Source organism: Nannobrachium achirus (assembly GCF_963921795.1).
Source record: "Nannobrachium achirus genome assembly, chromosome: 13".
Lineage (NCBI taxonomy): Eukaryota > Metazoa > Chordata > Actinopteri > Myctophiformes > Myctophidae > Nannobrachium > Nannobrachium achirus.
The window spans coordinates 36,639,718-36,658,871 of NC_137833.1; the positions used below are offsets into that span (position 1 = coordinate 36,639,718).

Genomic DNA, 19,154 nt, shown 5'->3' on the forward strand with positions numbered 1-19,154 from the left:
CAAATTGTTTACACTGAAAAATAGCTTTACACTCTGTCTTGCTATTACTCACTCAAACAACAGAATATGACTCTTGTCAATACTCTTGACAAGCAAAAATGTTCTTTACCAAAAACGATTATTTTTAACAACAGAAAATGTCCTCAAAAACGTTTTCTTTTCATTCCACTCTCATTCACTTCCTCCTCTCTCCTCTCTCTTCCCTTGACTCCTCCCCTCTCTCCACACATTCCCTTGTCAATCCACTTGAATGTCCCACCCCATAACCAATGACAGTCAAGTCTGAGTGAACATTTTAACATGGCAAATAAGTGTAAATTAACAACCTATTTATTTAATTTAGCCTAACGTTTTAATATGAATTAAACCAACCTTTTAAAGTTTTACTTAGGCTTAGATTATGAACTACTAAATGATTTCTATTTGACTGCTTACTTTAAGCAAATAAACAGGACTTTAGACCTATGGGTTTCCCATCAGGGCTACACCTAGAATAGGGAGAGAAGGAATAAGAATCTAGAAGAAAGGAACACAAAACAATTCAAATAACAGGAAGGCACAGTCAAAACAAATGTAAAAAATAGCAATGGATAGATGGAAAGCAGAAGTTGTTCTTGTGCAGGTGGCAAACATATCCAGGCCCCGGCAGATAGAAATAGCGGCAGGTACATAAAATCACAGTGTCATGAAAGCTAAAGTGACATGGTTAAAGAAATGGAAATAGTTTTCGCCTACAGTATATGTACATAAAAAGGAAATGCGTACACCTACCAAATGCATATAACCGCTGTCATTCTGTCTTCTGAGCCCATAATGTAATGACCCTGGGAATATATCGTCACTGTCGGGCAGAAACCTTGTATCCCTAAGTTTTTTCGTAAAGAAAAGCCCTGCTTCATCATACAAGGCCATCGCACAAAGGTAGTGAAAACAGCAGATCTACAAGCACACATTGTGTGCTTGTAGATCAGCTGTTTTCACTAGTTTAAATCATTTTTAAAATGATAAATGCAAAAGAAGAGTTTTGGACATACAAGGTTTCCACCCGACAACGACGATATACTGTATGTAAAGAAGTGATATTCCCATTCATAGGGACGTTAGCTTCCGTGTCAAACGCGGCAGATGGGGTAATCAATCCACGGGGGCCTCAGCGATGCAGTGATTTGTTCAATATGAGGATGCTTCGGTTATGGTATCCATGGCAATAATCGTAATCGGATCCCCGTGCAAAGTGGGTGGCTGTGAATATGGAAGTAGGGCCGTTATGGCTTATCTGTACTTTTATATCTATGGTAATGGATATCTGTTGCATCCAGACTGTCAGACAGGGATTGGCTTTGCACTGTAGGATGGGTAGTACCATCAAATCAGCTTTAATGTTGATCTTTATACAGTAAATTCCCTGGGTTAAAATTTAAATCTATTATACACTAGGGCATTCACGAATAGTGATTTTTAGTATTCGAATTCCAATACCTCAAAGTATTCGAATAGTTGAATATTCGACAGGAAATATATATATATTTATTTTCATCCAGTAAAAACGTGCAATTTTCGGTCTAGTAGTGACAGTTGCATTAGCTGGCTCTTCCTCCATCATGACATTGAGTTTTCCTGGGGGTGTGACTAGACCCAGCAGGTCCAGCACTTAGACACCACTAAACCTCCAGATGCACGCCTATGACACTCCACCCCTGCTCCAGTTTTGTGTTTGTGCACAAGAGTGGGTTCACGACGATCTGTTAAAAAGTTACATTATACATTTTTAACCCAGGGGATTACCCACTGGTAATTAGTTCTTCTGGGAGACGAAACGTGACGCATGACATCAGTATAGAGCATTAACAAATTCATCCACCAGGGGCATTGACAACTCAGTCTTATGACTTCCTATCTAGCCAAGCTGTATAAACCATGAAGAAATAATATTTATTTTAAAAAAAGAGAGAAAAATATTCGACTTTGGTGAACAACGTTGAATAGTGACTTTGATATTTGAATATTTGAATATTCGGTGAATGCCCTAGTATACACATGGACATCTACTGTGTCTACTGTAGCTGTAGTCTTTTCCTAGAAAGAAAACAAATAAAAGGAGGTTGAAAGGGCTGCCTGTTTTCGGCCATATCCCATTGGTCAGTGTCAGGTTATGACACGGAGAGGTCACCCATGATGGTGGACAAGCACTCGGAATGCGCGGGCACTTTGCACAGGAAGTTATTAGCTTGGACGTGGGGTTGTGGCTCTGCGAACCGTGCGGTATTACGTCGCCTGATTAATGTGCCACAGCCACTCATGAATATTCATGCTTAACAGCTGACTGACTGTCAGGAGTTGGAGAGAAATATGAGGCTAAAAGAGCAGACAGAGTCACCGGAGGAGATTTATCTGCACATCTTGTGCCGTACGTGGTTTGTTTGTACACACATTAAAGACATTGTGGTAATAGTACATCATAATAATAGTATACTGCAATGTCATGTTTCGTGCTCCTGTGACATTGGGTGATAGGCCTGAGACAAAAGGCTGTCAGGAATGAGTCAAGACATACAGAGAAGATAGAGAGAGACTACGGAGACACAAAAGAATGTGAGATAAAAGACAGAGGCCAAGACTGAATGTGCCAGCATAAGGGAGGTGCAGAGAAAAACTTAGACTCAAATCGAGAGAGAGAGGGTAAAGATAAGAAATGAGTGAAAGAGCAGATTAAGCATGCCGAGAAATGTTCTGTGGACAGAGACAAATGGGGGGAGTAGAAGAAAAAGAAAGTATAGCCTACACGAGAGAGTGCAGGAGCAGTAATGAAAACAAGAAAAACTAGCGGAAACTGTGTGTGTGTGTGTGTGTGTGTGTGTGTGTGTGTGCGTGTGCGTGTGCGTGTGCGTGTGCGTGTGCGCGTGCACGTGCGCGTGCACGTGTGTGCGTGCGCGCCAATACTTTTGTACTTTTACTCAAGTACATTTTTAATTCCGGTCTTGCAGTATTGATACTTTTAGTTAAGTAAAAAAAAATGTGAGTACTTTTTCCACCTCTAGATATCAGTCCCAGAGAGAGTTGAGTTTCACAGTGAGCTTTTTGTTGTCAGACAGCATGTGACCTCAGTGTTTCCGGGGAGACCCTCTGTCTGCCTAAGCATTGACCACTGTCCGGCTCCATGAGACTAGCCAGCAGCCTGGTGTCTCATCACTATCGATCTGTACTCCACAGGGCCACTCCACTCTTACGCTCCCTGCCCCGGGTGGGCTTGTACATCCATGCAGATCGCAGACGCAGGCCATGGGTCACTTCCACTCCGACAAATAATATTGTTGGAAGAGAGTCTTGGGATGCTGTTATGCATCGCAGGGACGTGCTGGCCATTGGGAAAAGCGGGACAACTCCCGAACGGCCGGTTCATTCCCAGCCGGTCCAGGCCGGCCATTAGGATCAAAAAATGTAAATAAAACGTCTGCCTTCGTTCCATTTTGGGGGCTGGGCGGCCAACAAAGTAAATCGTCACTGTCGGGCAGAAACCTTATATCTCCAAGTTTCAAATTTGTAAATTTTTTCGCAAAGCAAAGCCCTGCTTCATCATAAAAGGCCGTCGCACAAAAGTAGTGAAAACAGCAGATCTACAAGCAACGCCTCGCGGTGCGAGGCGTTGTGTGCTTGTAGATCGGCTGTTTTCACTAGTTTAAATCATTTTTAAAATGATAAATACAAAACTAACGGTTTTGGACATACAAGGTTTCCACCCGACAATGACGAAATATAACTCATGTAATTGGCCCACTTGCCATGATCTGAAATGGCAAAGTACTTTAGCAGTGAGGGCAATGAGGGCCTCTCCAACTCTTTTTCCCGGGCTGAATCTGGGGCCGAGCATGTCCCTGATGCATCGGCTTTCTCAAAACGGAGGGAATCACACAAATGGCATGAAATATGCAGCAGGCTGGGTTTGCTGGATCGCCGACAATAACATGTTGCGAGGAGCACCTTGTTCGCATTTGGTCTACCTTTATGCCTGACTAATTATGCATGCATATAATTGTCATCATTATGGTAACTGGAATCGGGCTCAGTCTGCTGAAGTCATTCAAAAGACAAAACATGCGTTGGATGGAAATGATGTAAGAACTAAGCCTTTGTTAGTCCTCCTTATCCAATGTGCAATGTGTTTACACCTACAAATGAAAGGAAGAAACTAAACTGAGTGTGAATGATGTTTCATCTGGAGGGAAGTATTTGTGTTGTCAAGTTGAGCAGGTTGCTTCTTTGCATTACAGTAACACAACCACCACCCCCCTATCAAATAGTTTTTCTACTTGAATATACACGTTTCTGTCCTGAAACGCCAGCTGGTGGTGTCATAATCTTCTATTTTTTATGCATGGGTTTCTGATCTTTTTATTTCTTTATTTTCCTTATCCCAAGTCCCACTCAGGTCAAGAGCTTCTCCGTCACCACGCAATGCAGTAAATGAAAAAGCCTCAGCTCTCACATATCACTGCTGCAATACACTGGAAACTCCTGAATGTCCATTTAAATTTATATCAACACTCAGGGTTTTACTGTGGGGAATGGAACCTCTCATACAACACTGTCCTCAGCCCCCCCTCTCTCTTGTCAAACACAGGTGTAGCTGAAATATATTATGATGGCGTGATATATTATGCCAGCCTCCCAAGATGCAAACAGTGAGAATAATTTAACTCAAAATGCAAATGGGAAGAAAAACTAAATACTCAATATACAAGGGTACAATATATCAAAACAACTATGGTCGGCACATCTTGTCCACGTATTCGCATATCCGCATATCTCTGTAGGTCACGCCTGACACTGTGGTTCCCCTGACACATCACTGTGACATCACAGGTCTATGGGTTTGCTGTGATGTCAGGGGAACCACTCTTAACAGAATGGGTTTGCCGCTCTAACATCACGCTCTGGGCCAGAATCCATTTTATGCCCATATACGGAGTTCCCTGATGTCATCAATATTAAGCCCATATCTAACAGGACTTCATATGGGAATGCCCATATATGGAGGCCACATCGGCCACATAGCACATACCACACTAACAGAATCCATATATGGCCAAGACAGATGGCCAAACAGCCCATATCTGTGTGGCTGGTTCTACAGATAGGGATCTCCATGTATCATGGGTATAAAAGGGTATGATGTCAGATGTCATAGACATCATAGGACTTTCACATAATGAATAACTGTGTGTACGCAAACTGGTCCGATGTACATCACTGGCCAGATGGCAAAGAATTGGCGAGGTCGCATGTCGCCCTGAGGCGTCTTAGTACTAAATTATATAATAACATCTAGAAGTTCAATACAAGTTTAGTTGTATTAGTTACTGAAATGGTGGAGAAAAGGGGGACAACAGCAAGGTTTATTAACTTCTTTGAGAGCAGGGTAGTGTGTAATGTGTTTGTAGGTATACAGTACATGCGTGCACATCTGCACATTGCGTGCATTCATGCGCATGTGCGCAAACATCAAGCACTACCGCACAACTGGCCACTGTATGTACAGTATAAAACTAAAATACTCTTGACCACAATGACAAGTGAGCGACGGCTGCTCGGGGCCTTGAAGTCTTGAGTTGATTGCAATCACTTGGATCTAAATCGGTCTCATGCTGTGTGTGTCTGTCTGTGTGTGTGCGTGTGCGTGCGTGTGTGTGTGTGTGTGTGTGTGTGCATGTGCGCGTGCACGTGCGTGTGCGTGTGTGTGTGTGTGTGTGTGTGTGTGTGTGTGTGTGTGTGTGTGTGTGTCCTCAGGAGGTGAGTGATGCAGAGATCATGGAGCTGGTTCACAGCTCTCTGGGGAGGATGACCATCATACGACAGATCTTCCCCGTGTGGAGGGACAGCAACGTCCGCTGCATGAGAAACAATCACCGCATCCCCTCCCTGCTCTGTGACCCCCAGGAAGGCTACCTGCAGTCCCTGGAGGTATGCTCTCACTATCTACAGCCGTTGTTCTCAAACATTTTGTCATGTCCAGGACCTTAATATGGATTTGGATCAGGCACGTCGTGGATCAGGCCCCTGCCCTTTTATACGTCTGTAAAAAGTGCCCTCTCCAGACCATGAATGCAATTTTTACTATGTTGAAAGAATTGCAAATGCCCTCTTTCCATGCCATATACCTGAAGGCAGCATTAAAGATAATTGCCTGGTCCAAACTCTCCTGAACTTGAATGCAGCATCTTACGTTGAAATAGTTGTCCTTTCTGTGTAGAAATCCATGCCGTTATGCCATATCTCCAGTATTCACTTGATTATGCTTAGTTTAGTGTGGTATCAAGTACCGAAAATAGCTGACCTCCAAGCTCAAGTTGTGAGCTATTTTCATATATTTTCACCAAAAGGCCCTTTTAGAAATTTCAACCCCTGCCTCTCTAACATTCTATGCATGTCCCTGATTATTATCCAACCCCCCCCCCCCCAAAAAAAAAAAATTCTATGTTTTTCAGGATTTAAAAAAAATAGCAGATCTACAAGCTCAAAATGCGTCGTCTCCATTCAATGCGTTGTGAGCTTGTTAGTCTGCTCTTTTTGAATAGCCTAACCCTAACCCCCTTCTTGTCCCTTGGTTTCCTGTCTCTCAACTGGTGGTACTTCTGTGAATAACCACATATCCTGTCTAACATCTGCTGTAGTTTCATTTCAATGGGGAGTAAGTATCTTCTGGAACCTGTACTGTATGTGAAAAGAGTCCAACAAACTCATTCCTGACAGGTTGTAACCAGGATTTGGCAGATTTAAGCTCTCCGGGTCTAGCCTACCTAGGCCTACAGTATGTGCTTATTACTTTCCTCCATCATACTATGGTGTTGTGCAGCGAAAATAGCAGATATAGTATATAAGCTCACGACATGTCCCACCACGACGTGTTGTGAGCTTTTAGATAAGCAATTATTTTCTGTGGGAACATCATCGTACCACGAAGTCTACTGTAGATCAGAGTTAAGTGTTTAATTACTTTGGCCATGCATATAATACGTTGTCTTCAAGGTACAAACCATGTACAAAAATACATAATACATGGGTTTCATAATAAAGGTATGATGATGGATGTACATTGATAAAGCTCTACCCCAGTGGCAAGGTGGTGTAATGTGGGTACACAAGTAGAATGTGTTGTGGGTGGGACAAGCACCATATGTCATCCATGTTCTTGCAGCCAACAAGAGGGACACTTGTCATCCCTAGCTGTCTGTGTGGCAGAGGCGAAAAACAAATGTGCTCTGGTGCTCTTTTGTTCAGTGTGACATAACACTAATCGCCATAAGGGGTTAAGGCTGCAGGCCCCGCTTGGACACCCGCGTCATAATAAAAATGAGATATCTTGCTCCCACGGACCCAGGAGACACAAGCATCTGCCAAGCGACACATGAATACAAACATGAAGTATGTATGCTATTGAATATGTATGAAATAGTAATAGAAATAATTATGAGTGCATTTCATGGCCATGAATATAAATGACTTGAATTGAGTATGACCGCAGAAGAAGGAATAGATCAAACCAGACGTGCATATATTTGAATTAACCCCATTACAGAAGAACAGGATACAAAGTATTTATGAAATATGTATTTTACAAACAAACACACACGCTGTGGCAATTAGTGTACTTGTTAGCGTACACACCACAGTGGCAACGAACGCATGATCTCCGGGTGAAGACAGACACTGTATCACTATGCTGCAGGACATCTGATGTATTGAGATTACGCCGTCTGATCTCTCTACGGAGGCTTCGCCCATCCCAAGGTGAAGTCATCACACCAATGAAGGTCGGAGAGCAGGACATGCCCTGTGGCGCTGTCAAAGCATCGTTATCAATCTTCTCCCGGCCAGTCTTTGTTAACTTACCAGTCCCTGGCTGCCAGTCCTCCCTATGTAGGACAGTAACCTGAGAGTAACCTCTTACATGCCTTGGAGGTGTTGTGTTGATCCGTCCAGAGTGTGCTGTGTAGCTCCTCTGATACAGCATATACTCAAATTCCATTTCATCCATAGACGGGACAGATGGCGAAACCATGTGGCGTGTGCACCCAGTGATCTCAATAATTCATATGAAAGTGGGTTAACTACCGGCTAATGCCAGTTAAAGTAGTCATCAGAGTAATGAGGACACAAAAGATAGAGTGCTTTCCTTTACTAATGCCTCTCTCAGAAGCACCAAAATGCTGTATAATCTTAGAAATGCCAGAGCTAGCAAAGTTATTTCACACTGGGACTGTCAGCCACTTCTGTGTAGGGTTTCTGATGCTGGGCATCTTTCCACTCAAAAGTTTTGATCAAATTCTACACTTGACCCAACTTGAATATCTGGAGAAGCAACTAACGCAAGCTTCCGAGATGTAGTAAGGGGATATCTTCAGAAATAGTGTCAAATCCTGGAATAAATTCCTTACCAAAAACTTTCTTCACCAATGTGTTTGTAAAGGTCTCTAGTAACACATCTCACAAAGATTCAGTTTCCCTATAGGAGAATCTTTGACATCTGCTGAAAGTTGGCGTCCCATTAATACGGGATAAAACACATCAAAATAAATATGCTTTAAGTAGCGTGTGAGGGGTCAAACTAGGGTTCTTTCATGATTCTGAATCCATTGCAAGCATTTGTTTTGCACAAAAAACATTCCTTGGTCCAAAAACGGCCCGACAAAACTATGGTTTAGTGATGAGTCATCACTTTTCACAGTTTTGTGGGAGCCGCCTTTACCCCAAGGAATGTTTTTCGTGCAAAACAAATGCTTGTAATGGATTCAGAATCATGAAAAAACCCTAGTTTTACCCCTGACATGCTACTAAAAGCATATTTATTTTGGTTTTACAAACACATTGGTGAAGAAAGTTTTTGGTAAGGAATTTATTCCAGGACTTTTTAAGATATCCCCTTACTAATGGAAGATGGAAGATGATGTGGCACCAAAGGGGCTAGCCATCCAGAAAAGGGTCTGCTCGTTGGTAAATACGCTCTGAGAATCTCCTCAAATTTAGGAGCACGCTGGTAATAATGTCATAGAGTGCTCTGATATCAGTTGGCCAGAGAAGATACTGTACTACTCGTTAACTGATGTTGCCATTTTTGCCTTTTAAAATTCATTGAAATGAATGACCATTCATTTCAATAAACAGGTTATACTCCTAGACAACACTGTCCTAGACATCACTGTATCACCGTCAGGGGCGTCACACCAAATTCTGGGCCCTGCGTACAAGGATTCACTACGGGCCCCCCATGAATGTTAACTATTGAAAAATAGCAGATATACAAGCTCACAGCGCGGCACCGAGTGCCGCGCTGCGAGCTTGTAGATCTGCTATTTTTGAAAAATCGTGAAAATGTGTGCAAGAAACCTATGTCAAGGACCCCCAAGATGATATGTATTCGGCCACGGACCCCGATCTCAAAATATTTAGTTCCAGGGACCCCCAGAAGCAAAATTTGAGTTAGAAATGTTCGCTTAAAAAATACATATATTCAAAGATTTTCACACATTTTCACAACTTTTCAAAAATAGCAGATCTACAAGCTCGCAGCGTGGCACTCGGTGCCGCGCTGTGAGCTTGTATATCTGCTATTTTTCAATAGATAAAGTTATTAGGGCCCCCTCCACCTTGGGCCCCGGTAACTCAGTCCCACTTTCCTACCCCTTGTGACGCCCCTGATCACCGTAGACATGATGATTATAACCACCTGTTTTGTTGGATGTAGATGCATGTTGATTCCAGATTACCAACAGAGCCACATGACAGTTTCCAATTACTTCCTCTGTCATTATGGTCACAAAGGTCAGACGCTTGGACAACCCGGCTATTCACTCAGAGCAGTCAGTTGTACAGTATGCCCTCTGAGTGCTCTCAGAGCACAGCGATTGGAACGGCAACGCTCACAGCGCTCTACAGGCTACACAGAGAGAGACCCTGAGTTGCACACTGACGGGCTCTATAACCATTCAGCTATATGGCTGCCCCAATATATAAATGCAGCTCAGCTCGCAAGCACACACACACAGAAAGAGTCTCTGTCATGACCATTTGGCGGAAGGCCAGAGACTGTGTCCGTGTGTCCTTTGCACGTACAGTCGTAAACTCACAGGAGGCCAAGGAAGAAGAACGTCCACCTATCTTTTTCATATCAGCCTGTAAGTGCCACCTTGGGGCAGATTCTTTGCTACTACTGCTACAGATTGTAATTGTATCCAGTCCACTTCACATTTGGACTATAACTCTTGAACCATAGGTGGTGCAATCAAAATATGTCCCCCCTGGATTCCTTGGATCATCAATCTCTATATACCCATGTGCCATTCGGTTTTCCCGATCTTTTCCATTTTTTATGTAAATGCACGTTTTCCCGGGTTCTACTTCTTATCCCTGTTTAGCCTGTCTAATTCTTCTCTTTTGTTTAAAACTGAAAAGAAGTGTCACTCCTCGACATTTCTTTTCAGTAGAAAAACTGAATCTGAATAGCATTTAAATAACACCTTGGCCATAACGACCTTTCTCATTGACAATGTTATGACAATGCAATGACAATGACAATCTACTGACTTGCCAATGGCAGGACTTGTGAAGTTCTCAAATGCTGCGTAGGATTAACCCTTTGCTACGACCCATTTCGGCGTTTCAGATCCCATTCCAAATGGCTATGACTGCCTTCCATAATTAGCAGGCACTGGGTATAGGCAACCCGGCCTGGCAGAGACATGTGTTCGGTGTTCCAAGGAGTACACTTTTCTAGTTTGGATACTGTGTGAAGACAACTAGTACTTAGGGCTTGGCAAGCAGGTAGTTGTTGTCTTGCTCAAATTATCGCTTAGGGACACTGTTCTTCTTTTCATTTGTACTTCCAGTCCTGCTAATCAACATTCCAAACAGTTACACAGGATGTGCTGCTTGCTAACTTTCCTGCCACACGATTGGCTTATTGTAACTCTGATTTGACAACGATTTACTGCAAAGTAATTTGTCTATCCGCGCATGTAAATAATGTATTGAACATTTTCATATCGAGGCAAAAACATTTTATTAATTTGCCGCCAAACCACTATAATCAAATCCAAGTCAACGTGACACCAATGCAGGTGGCAATGCACATGATCACCATGCTAATGAGGGCAACGGAGGAGAGAGTTGAACTGAGGACAATTTTGAAGGGGTTTTATATGAGAGAAGATCGTGAGATGATGCTCACACTAGCAATCAACTTTCTGTCTCCTCACGGTCCTTATGTGAGAAAATGTTTTACCATAATCGTTAACTTTGCCTTTGCTGGAGATGAAGAGTTCTATACATGGTGTATGGCAGGGTCTGCTGTGAGCACAAATCCATGGTCACACAAATAAAACATTCACAAGGTTATCTCTTTGAGGCTTAAAGGTGTGGCTTTGTTTGGTTATGTTGTGTGTGTGTGTGTGTGTGTGTGTGTGTGTGTGTGTGTGTGTGTGTGTGTGTGTGTGTGTGTGTGTGTGTGTGTGTGTGTGTGTGTGTGTGTGTGTGTGTGTGTGTGTGTGTGTGTGTGTGTGTGTGTGTGTGTGTGTGTGTGTGTGTGTGTGTGTGTGTGTGTGTGTGTGTGTGTGTGTGTGTGCGTGCGTGCGTGCGTGCGTGCGTGCGTGCGTGCGTGCGTGCGTGCGTGCGTGCGTGCGTGCGTGCGTGCGTGCGTGCGTGCGGCCGCGCGCGTGTGTCAGGGACGTGCAGAGAATGTTAGAGAGGCTGGGGTTGAAATTTCTAAAAGGGCCAAGTTGGCTCGCTGCGACGCGTTGTGAGCTTGGAGGTCAGCTATTTTCAGTGCGTGATACCACACTGAAATAAGCATAATCAAGTCAATACTGGAGATGTGGCATAATGGCATGGATTTCTACACATAGAGGGCAATTCTTTCAACATAAGATGCTGCATTCAAGTTCAGGAGAGTTACTTTGGACAAGGCAATTCTCTTGAATGCTAGCTGCCTTCAGGTATGGCATGGAAAGGAGGCACTAAGATTTCTTTCACCATAGTAAAAACTGCATTTATGGTCCGGAAAGGGCACTTTTTACCGACGGATAAAAGGGAAGGGGCTCAAGCCCCCTTTGATGTCTATGTGTGCACATGCCTGGTGTGTGTGTGTGTGTGTGTGTGTGTGCGTGCGTGCGTGCGTGCGTGCGTGCGTGCGTGCGTGCGTGCGTGCGTGCGTGTTCGTGTGCGTGCGTGTGTGTCTGTGTCTGTGTTCGTGTGCGTGCGTGTGAACGAGTGTAGTATACTCAATAAGAACTACCACTGGGAGAGAAAAGGGCTTTCCACCTAAACCTTATTATCTCTCTGTGATCCTTGTCGCGCTGCCAGGTGTCCAACCTGTACCTGTACGACAGCGTCCTGATGCTGGCCAACGCCTTCTACAGGAAGCTGGAGGACAGGAAGTGGCACAGCATGGCAAGCCTCAACTGCATGAGGAAGTCCACCAAGCCATGGAACGGAGGATGGTCCATGTTAGACACCATACAAAAGGTATACCGGGGCCCAAACAACCTTTTCATAGATTCCATATAGTTTCATGGTTTGACAGCACAATCATCAGTGTATTTTGGATTCATGTCAATTTGTGTTTCAAATATTTACCCACTTGAACTGTCAATACTTAATAAAGTTGACCTTTCACTATATGACCTTTCACTATGCAGACACTATATGTCTGCTCTTTCTGCACTCTACACCAAACCTCTTTGCCAAAAAATAGCCGATCTACAAGCTCACAACCCCCTATAGTAACTCTGAGGACCCCCTAGGGGTTCCGGACCCCCTGTTGAAGACCCTTGTTTTAGACTGTATTTCAACTGCAGGACAGTTCATCTTCTTTGACAATATCGCACATCAATATTTGCTAACACGCTGCACTAAGATCTCTGTGATACTCTCTGTGATTACAGCACATTGTCTTAATGGATTTCCTATTGAAATTCTCCCATCATTGATATGGTGTTCATTTCATAAACACCTCATTCAGCTTGAAAGCTGCAAGTCATGCCGGTTTGATTGATTAACAAAGTAGTTTCATTAGAATGTGTAAAAGAGAGAGCAGAACAATAGCAAAAGGACATACTGTCACCACACTCCGCCTTGTTTGTTATTCAAAATGTCATCTCCACAGACTGAATAGGACACAAGGTTGACTCCAAGCCGCACCCACATGCTGTTACCCTTCCTGTCCTCAAAGTGTGTTGTCAGATGGAGCAGGCACGTGCACACATAGACATCAAAGGGGGCTCGAGCCCCTGCCCTTTTATCCATCTGTAAAAAGTGCCCTCTCTCCAGACCATGAATGCAGTTTTTACTATGGTGAAAGAAATGCAAATGCCCCCTTTCTATGCCATACCTGAAGGCGGCATTCAAGAGACAAAGGCCAAACTCTCCTGAACTTGAATGCGGCATCTTATGTTGAAATCAAGAAATGTGTCGAAACCAAGCATCGAAAATAGCCGACCTCCGAGCGCTCTTGTGAGCTTTGAGGTCTGCTATTTTCGATGTTTTCACCAAAAGGCCCTTTTTAGAAATGTCAGCCCCTGCCTCTCTAACATTCTCTGCACGTCCCTGAGATGGAGCACAAGTGACATTCACATAACATTTAATTACAGCACATTTACAATTGCTTGTTCATTATTCTCTTAATGCTTAAATTTGGATAAGTTATGGAAAGAACAATAAGAATGTGCATAGCATGTCATTTCATTGTACCAAGTTTATTGGTCTATTCTCCTTTGTCAACAGGCATATATATATATATATATATATATATATATATATATATATATATATATATATATATATATATATATATACTGCACACTGTAAAGTCCTGAGTGTTCGTTTAATTTATTTTACTGGTCCATTTGGTTCTTTTTAAACATTTAAATGAACACTGAGGATTTTACTGTGTATGCACAGCACACACATACACGTCCACACACGCCACGCCACGTACACATCACTGTCGGGTGGAAACCTTGTTTGTCCATATATATACTGTGTATATATATATATATATATATATATATTGTTTTTATTTCTCGTAAATTAAAGCTCTACTTCATTGTATAACAGTGTCTGGGGAAAAAAAAAACTACAAAAATAGTTGATCCATAAGCTGGCGACGTGAAATTGTAGATTTAGCCATTTTGAGCATTTTCCAAATTAAAACTGAAAATACTGTGTGTCTGTGGGTTTTATAAATACCTTATTGAATTACTGAAAAGTATTTACAAGAGCTGGTGACTAAAACTACTTTGGATCCATTGGAATCCATTTTTTTCCCATTATCTCTGAAAAGTAACGAGGTTTGCGGCCGACAGTGACGATTCGGGCGTCATAAGGGGGGGGGGGGGAGTGGGAATGAGTTACTAGGGCCCAAGGTGGAGGGGCCTTAATTATATTATACTTTAGCTATTGAAAAATAGCAGATATGAATCTGCTATTTTTGAAAAGTCGTGAAAATGTGTGCAAATCTTTGAATATACTGCATGTATTTTTTAAGCGAACATTTGTATCTAAAATTTTGCTTCTGGGGGGTCCCTAGAACTAAATATTTTGAGATGGGGGGGGGGGGGTCCGTGGCCAAATACATATCATTTTGGGGGTCCTTCACATGAAAAAGATTGAGCACCACTGACAGGTTTTTCAAAAAAACATTTTTTTTTTTGAATATTCAAAGACTTTTGATTTTTCTTTTTCAAACATAGCAGATCTACAAGCTTGCAGCGCGGCACTCGCGCTGTGAGCTTGTATATCTGCTATTTTTCAATAGTTAAAGCACAAAATGCGAGTAAATTCTTGTACCAAGAGCACAGAATTTGGTGCCACACCCCTGCTGAAGTAGTAACAAGGTTTGGGCCGACAGTGACGATATAGGCTCACACTGACACATGCACACAGGGAAGAGGACAGAACACAGCAGCCTTTCTAATCCCTGTCCTGGCCCATGGCGCTTCAATGACTGTTCTGCATGCTGTTGCCATAGGGACGGATCAGCGGCCTGACAGGGATGATGGACTTCCGCGCCGAGGGATCCAATTCCCATGTTCAGTTTGAGATCCTCGGGACCAGCTACAGCGAGACCTTCGGCAAGGATGTGAAGCGGGTCAGTACGCAGACTGCAGCCCATATTTCCCTGCATGAAAAGACCAGTGGTGTAAAGTAGTATAGTTGTAAAGTGTGTTTACTCAAGTACTGTGCTTAAGTACAATTTTGAGGTATTTGTACTTTACTTGAGTATTTCCAATTTTTACTTTGCAGATATAAATTATAATATTACAAAAAATACATAAACATAACAATATTTTATATTGTGGCTATTTGAAAATAGCCGATCTACAAGCTCACAAGGCGACGCATTGCGACGCGTTGGAAGCTTGTAGATCTGCAATTTGTTTTAAACTTTTGGTACTTTATTAACTTTTAGTACTTATTAATACCAATACTTTTACTCAAATACATTTTGAATCCCGTACTTCTACTTGTAACAGAGTATTTCTACATTGCAGTATTGATAACTTTTAAGTAAAACTTTTTCCAACACTGGTTTCAGCCCCATATTTCACTCATTCACTGCATGAAAAGACCGCTGCAAAAATGTGTGGAGTACATTGCGGCTTTGACAGGACTTCCCTAAGTTGCCTAATGTAATTTGCTCATGGGTTCTGTGCCTCTGGCTGCATGTGTCTCCTTTCAAATAGTCCATCATTCAGCCCAGTAACAGTCAAAGAAATCTGGACATAACGACAACATTGGTTATTCTGCCAGACGTGAAAGCAAGTGCACAGCACTGATAATAATTTCATCGCAACTGAGCATTAGTTTACTGTATTTCCTCTCGTGATCATTATTATTATTATTCTGAGCCCTTCAAGCTGATTACCCAAAGTGCCTGCTGACAGTCAGGCACTTGTTCTAAGTTATATTTTTTGGTTAAAACAAAAACTTTTTTTTTGTATGAATGTCAAAACATTCATACTCCATACTCGTGATCATTATTATTATTATTATTATTCTGAGCCCTTCAAGCTGATTACCCAAAGTGCAAAGGTGTTCTAAGTTATATTTTTTGGTTAAAACAAAAACTTTTTTTGTAGAATGTCAAAACATTCATACTCCATATTCTGATAGTAATCATCATTGATCTTTGTAACAGTGGTCTCCCTATATCTCCAGCTCTTTATTAAACAGAAAATACTTTTTACTGGTGGGTCACCAATTCCACCCAATGAGGAGTGAGAACGTATTGTATCAGCTTCAATTTTATAATGTTCCAGTCCCAAAATTCTGCACATAATTTCTTTTTTTTTTTTTTTCATGATTTCCATTTTTAACTTGTTGTATCCTGGTTGAGTTGTTTCTCCTGATTGGGTGTAATTGATACCTTGAAGACGCTCTGGTGGCGCAGTGGTAAAGTCCCTGCCCACCACCACGTAAGGTTGTGGGTTCAAATCCCCTGTGGTGCAACCGGCAATGTCGGGCATCTGTGCGAACACAATTGGTCCGTGTTCGGGGGAGGGAAGCCGGACAGGGAGGGTGATACTGGTCATTGCATGTATTCCTACGGGCTGGGGTGGCACCTGTCAAGCAGGGAGTGTTGGGCGGGAGGAGTAGGACGAAGGCTCTACGTCCTCCTGGTGGGGGCTCCTCACTGGCAGGTGAGTCAGTAGGATACAACAGCAATGACAACACAGAAATGTGTGTGGGGAGGAATCTTTCTCCTTTTGCACAAAGTAGTGCATTGCAAGATAGAGGGCGCCAGATCCCTTTTAGTCACACTGTACCACTACTTCCTGTTCATCCACAGAGCATTGATTCTAGTTGTTTTCTCCATTAGATTAAAGTGCTTTCTTTTCACTTTTTTCAACTTTTATTACTTGTCAAAACACATTTTATTTGTCTGCCTCATCTTTTTACCATCCCAAGTAATAAAAGTTGAAAAAGGTGAAAAGAAATATAATGGAGAAAACAACTAGAATCAATGCTCTGTGGATGAACAGGAAGTAGTGGTACAGTGTGACTAAAAGGGATCTGGCGCCCTCTATCTTGCAATGCACTACTTTGTGCAAAAGGAGAATTGGTATAACGACTAAATTGGGGTGAAAAGGGGGTAAAAATAATTAGCTAAAAACCCTCTGGGACTCAAATTATTAAAAAAAAGAAATTGATATCCTGAACTGAAAACATTATTATTTTCAGGGAGATCACTGTAGACCACTCTTACTGCAAACACACTATATCTGCACGTTTATTGCATGCATGAGGGGTCTTCCTCAGTCAAGCTTAACTCTGAGTCAGTCAGGCCTACAGTACAATAAAGGTGCAGACTCGATCAGTACTCTACTCATGACTCTTCTACTCTGTAATCTGTTTGAAATGCAAATGTAAAAATGTTTTATTTATAATATAGTTTACTGTCCCTAAAGCGCTTTCATGCCAAAGGTGGCTGAAGCGCGTTGGACTTTTGGGACATCATTGTGGGTTACTTTTATTCCCAGGCCTATTTTTGATTCCTAACTAGTCCTTCATAGTCCTTCTTTAAGCTAGACACGCCATTCCAACTCTACAACGATCAGACTTAGGACATAATCGGCTACCATTTGAATTTTTGAAATATTTAGTACTTTAGAGATATTTCACTTTTAATACCATTAATTGCAATGGGAGATTCCACTTAGCTACACTGGAGCCTAGCAACTGCTTATTAGTAACAACATATTAGACCATATAGCAACCACCTATTATACACTCTATTATACACCTATTAGACCCTAGCAACCGCATATTAGACCCTAGCAACCGCATATTAGACCCTAGCAACCGCATATTAGACCATAGAAACTGCATACTAGTAAGACGCCTCAGGGCGACAAGTGACCTCGCGTCATGTCTTGGCCGTCTGGCCAGTGATGTATATCGGACCAGTTATGGAGACTCCTGGTACCCATATATGAAGATCCATGTATTGTATATGGAGATATGCTGTGAGACCCCAAACATGCTTACTCAGTTATTCGTTATGTGAAAATTCTATGACGTCTATCACATCTGACATCATACAGTACATCCAATCCCTTTTATGCCCCTACATGGAGATCCCTGTCTGAACCAGCCACACAGATATGGGCTGTCTTCCTCCATATATGGGCATTCCCATATGAAGTCCTGTTACAGTAGATATGGGCTTAATATTGATCACATCAGGGATCTCCATATATGGGCATAAAAGGGATTCTGTTAGTGGTTCCCATGACATCACAACATACAATCCATTTTATGCCCTTACATGGAGATCCCTGTCTGAACCAGCCACACCACTGTGATGTCACCTGTTTATGCCCATATATGGAGATCCCTGCTCTGAGTATCTGACATCATTGTGATGTCACCTGTGATGTCACAGTGATGTGTCGGGGGAACTAGTGTCAGGCGTTATCCCTGCTCTGAGTATCTGACATCACTGTGATGTCACCCTGTGATGTTACCTGTAATTTCACAGTGATGTGTCAGGGGAACCACAGTGTCAGGCGTTACCCGTACGGAGTGATACGGACTGTGCCGGGGTCGCAGTTAGACCTTAGCAACCACATATTAGACCGTAGCAACCACCTGTTTTATCCCAGCAACACCCTATTAGACCCTTACAACCGCCTATTAGACTCAAGCAACCACCTAGACCATTATTTTGTCTCATTATCTGATAGTTTGCTTCTGAACTGTGTGGAGCGTAATGTTATTTACACGAAAAATAAGGTTTAAAATAACAAATTTGAGCATATGTTGCCCCACAGGTGATGCAATGAGATACAATGAGAACCAGAAAGTTTGTAACTGCATTGTGCACTCTGCAATTCTCTCAATTTTCAGTTCTCTTTGCATTGTAGTCACCCCACCCATCTGCTGTTCCATTTAGATTAACCACATGAACCCTAGCGTCCCTATTCTGTGAAAACACAGTAGCAGTGCTCACACTGTGAGCCTGTAGTATAGCTATTTTTGCTATTAACATACAACAAAGTATACTGTAGGGTTTAGGTTGTTATACGTTAACAAACACTGTGTATTTTCAGTAAGTCTGCTGCTTTCCACAGAGGCAGACCAGAACCCAGGTTGGCAACTGCTTA

At 42.4% G+C, this 19,154-nt stretch overlaps 1 protein-coding gene across 1 annotated transcript in view; it reads left to right on the forward strand.

The window, feature by feature from the left end:
- The window catches only part of grid1a (glutamate receptor, ionotropic, delta 1a), a gene marked incomplete at both ends in the record, with an annotated part of 460,593 nt that overhangs the window by 388,507 nt on the left and 52,932 nt on the right, over positions 1-19,154 (forward strand). Inside the window, 3 exons of the mRNA XM_080739942.1 lie at positions 5,785-5,958; positions 12,352-12,513; positions 15,017-15,136. Coding sequence (XP_080596068.1) covers positions 5,785-5,958; positions 12,352-12,513; positions 15,017-15,136 — 456 coding nt within the window. The remainder of the gene's footprint in view (positions 1-5,784; positions 5,959-12,351; positions 12,514-15,016; positions 15,137-19,154) is intronic.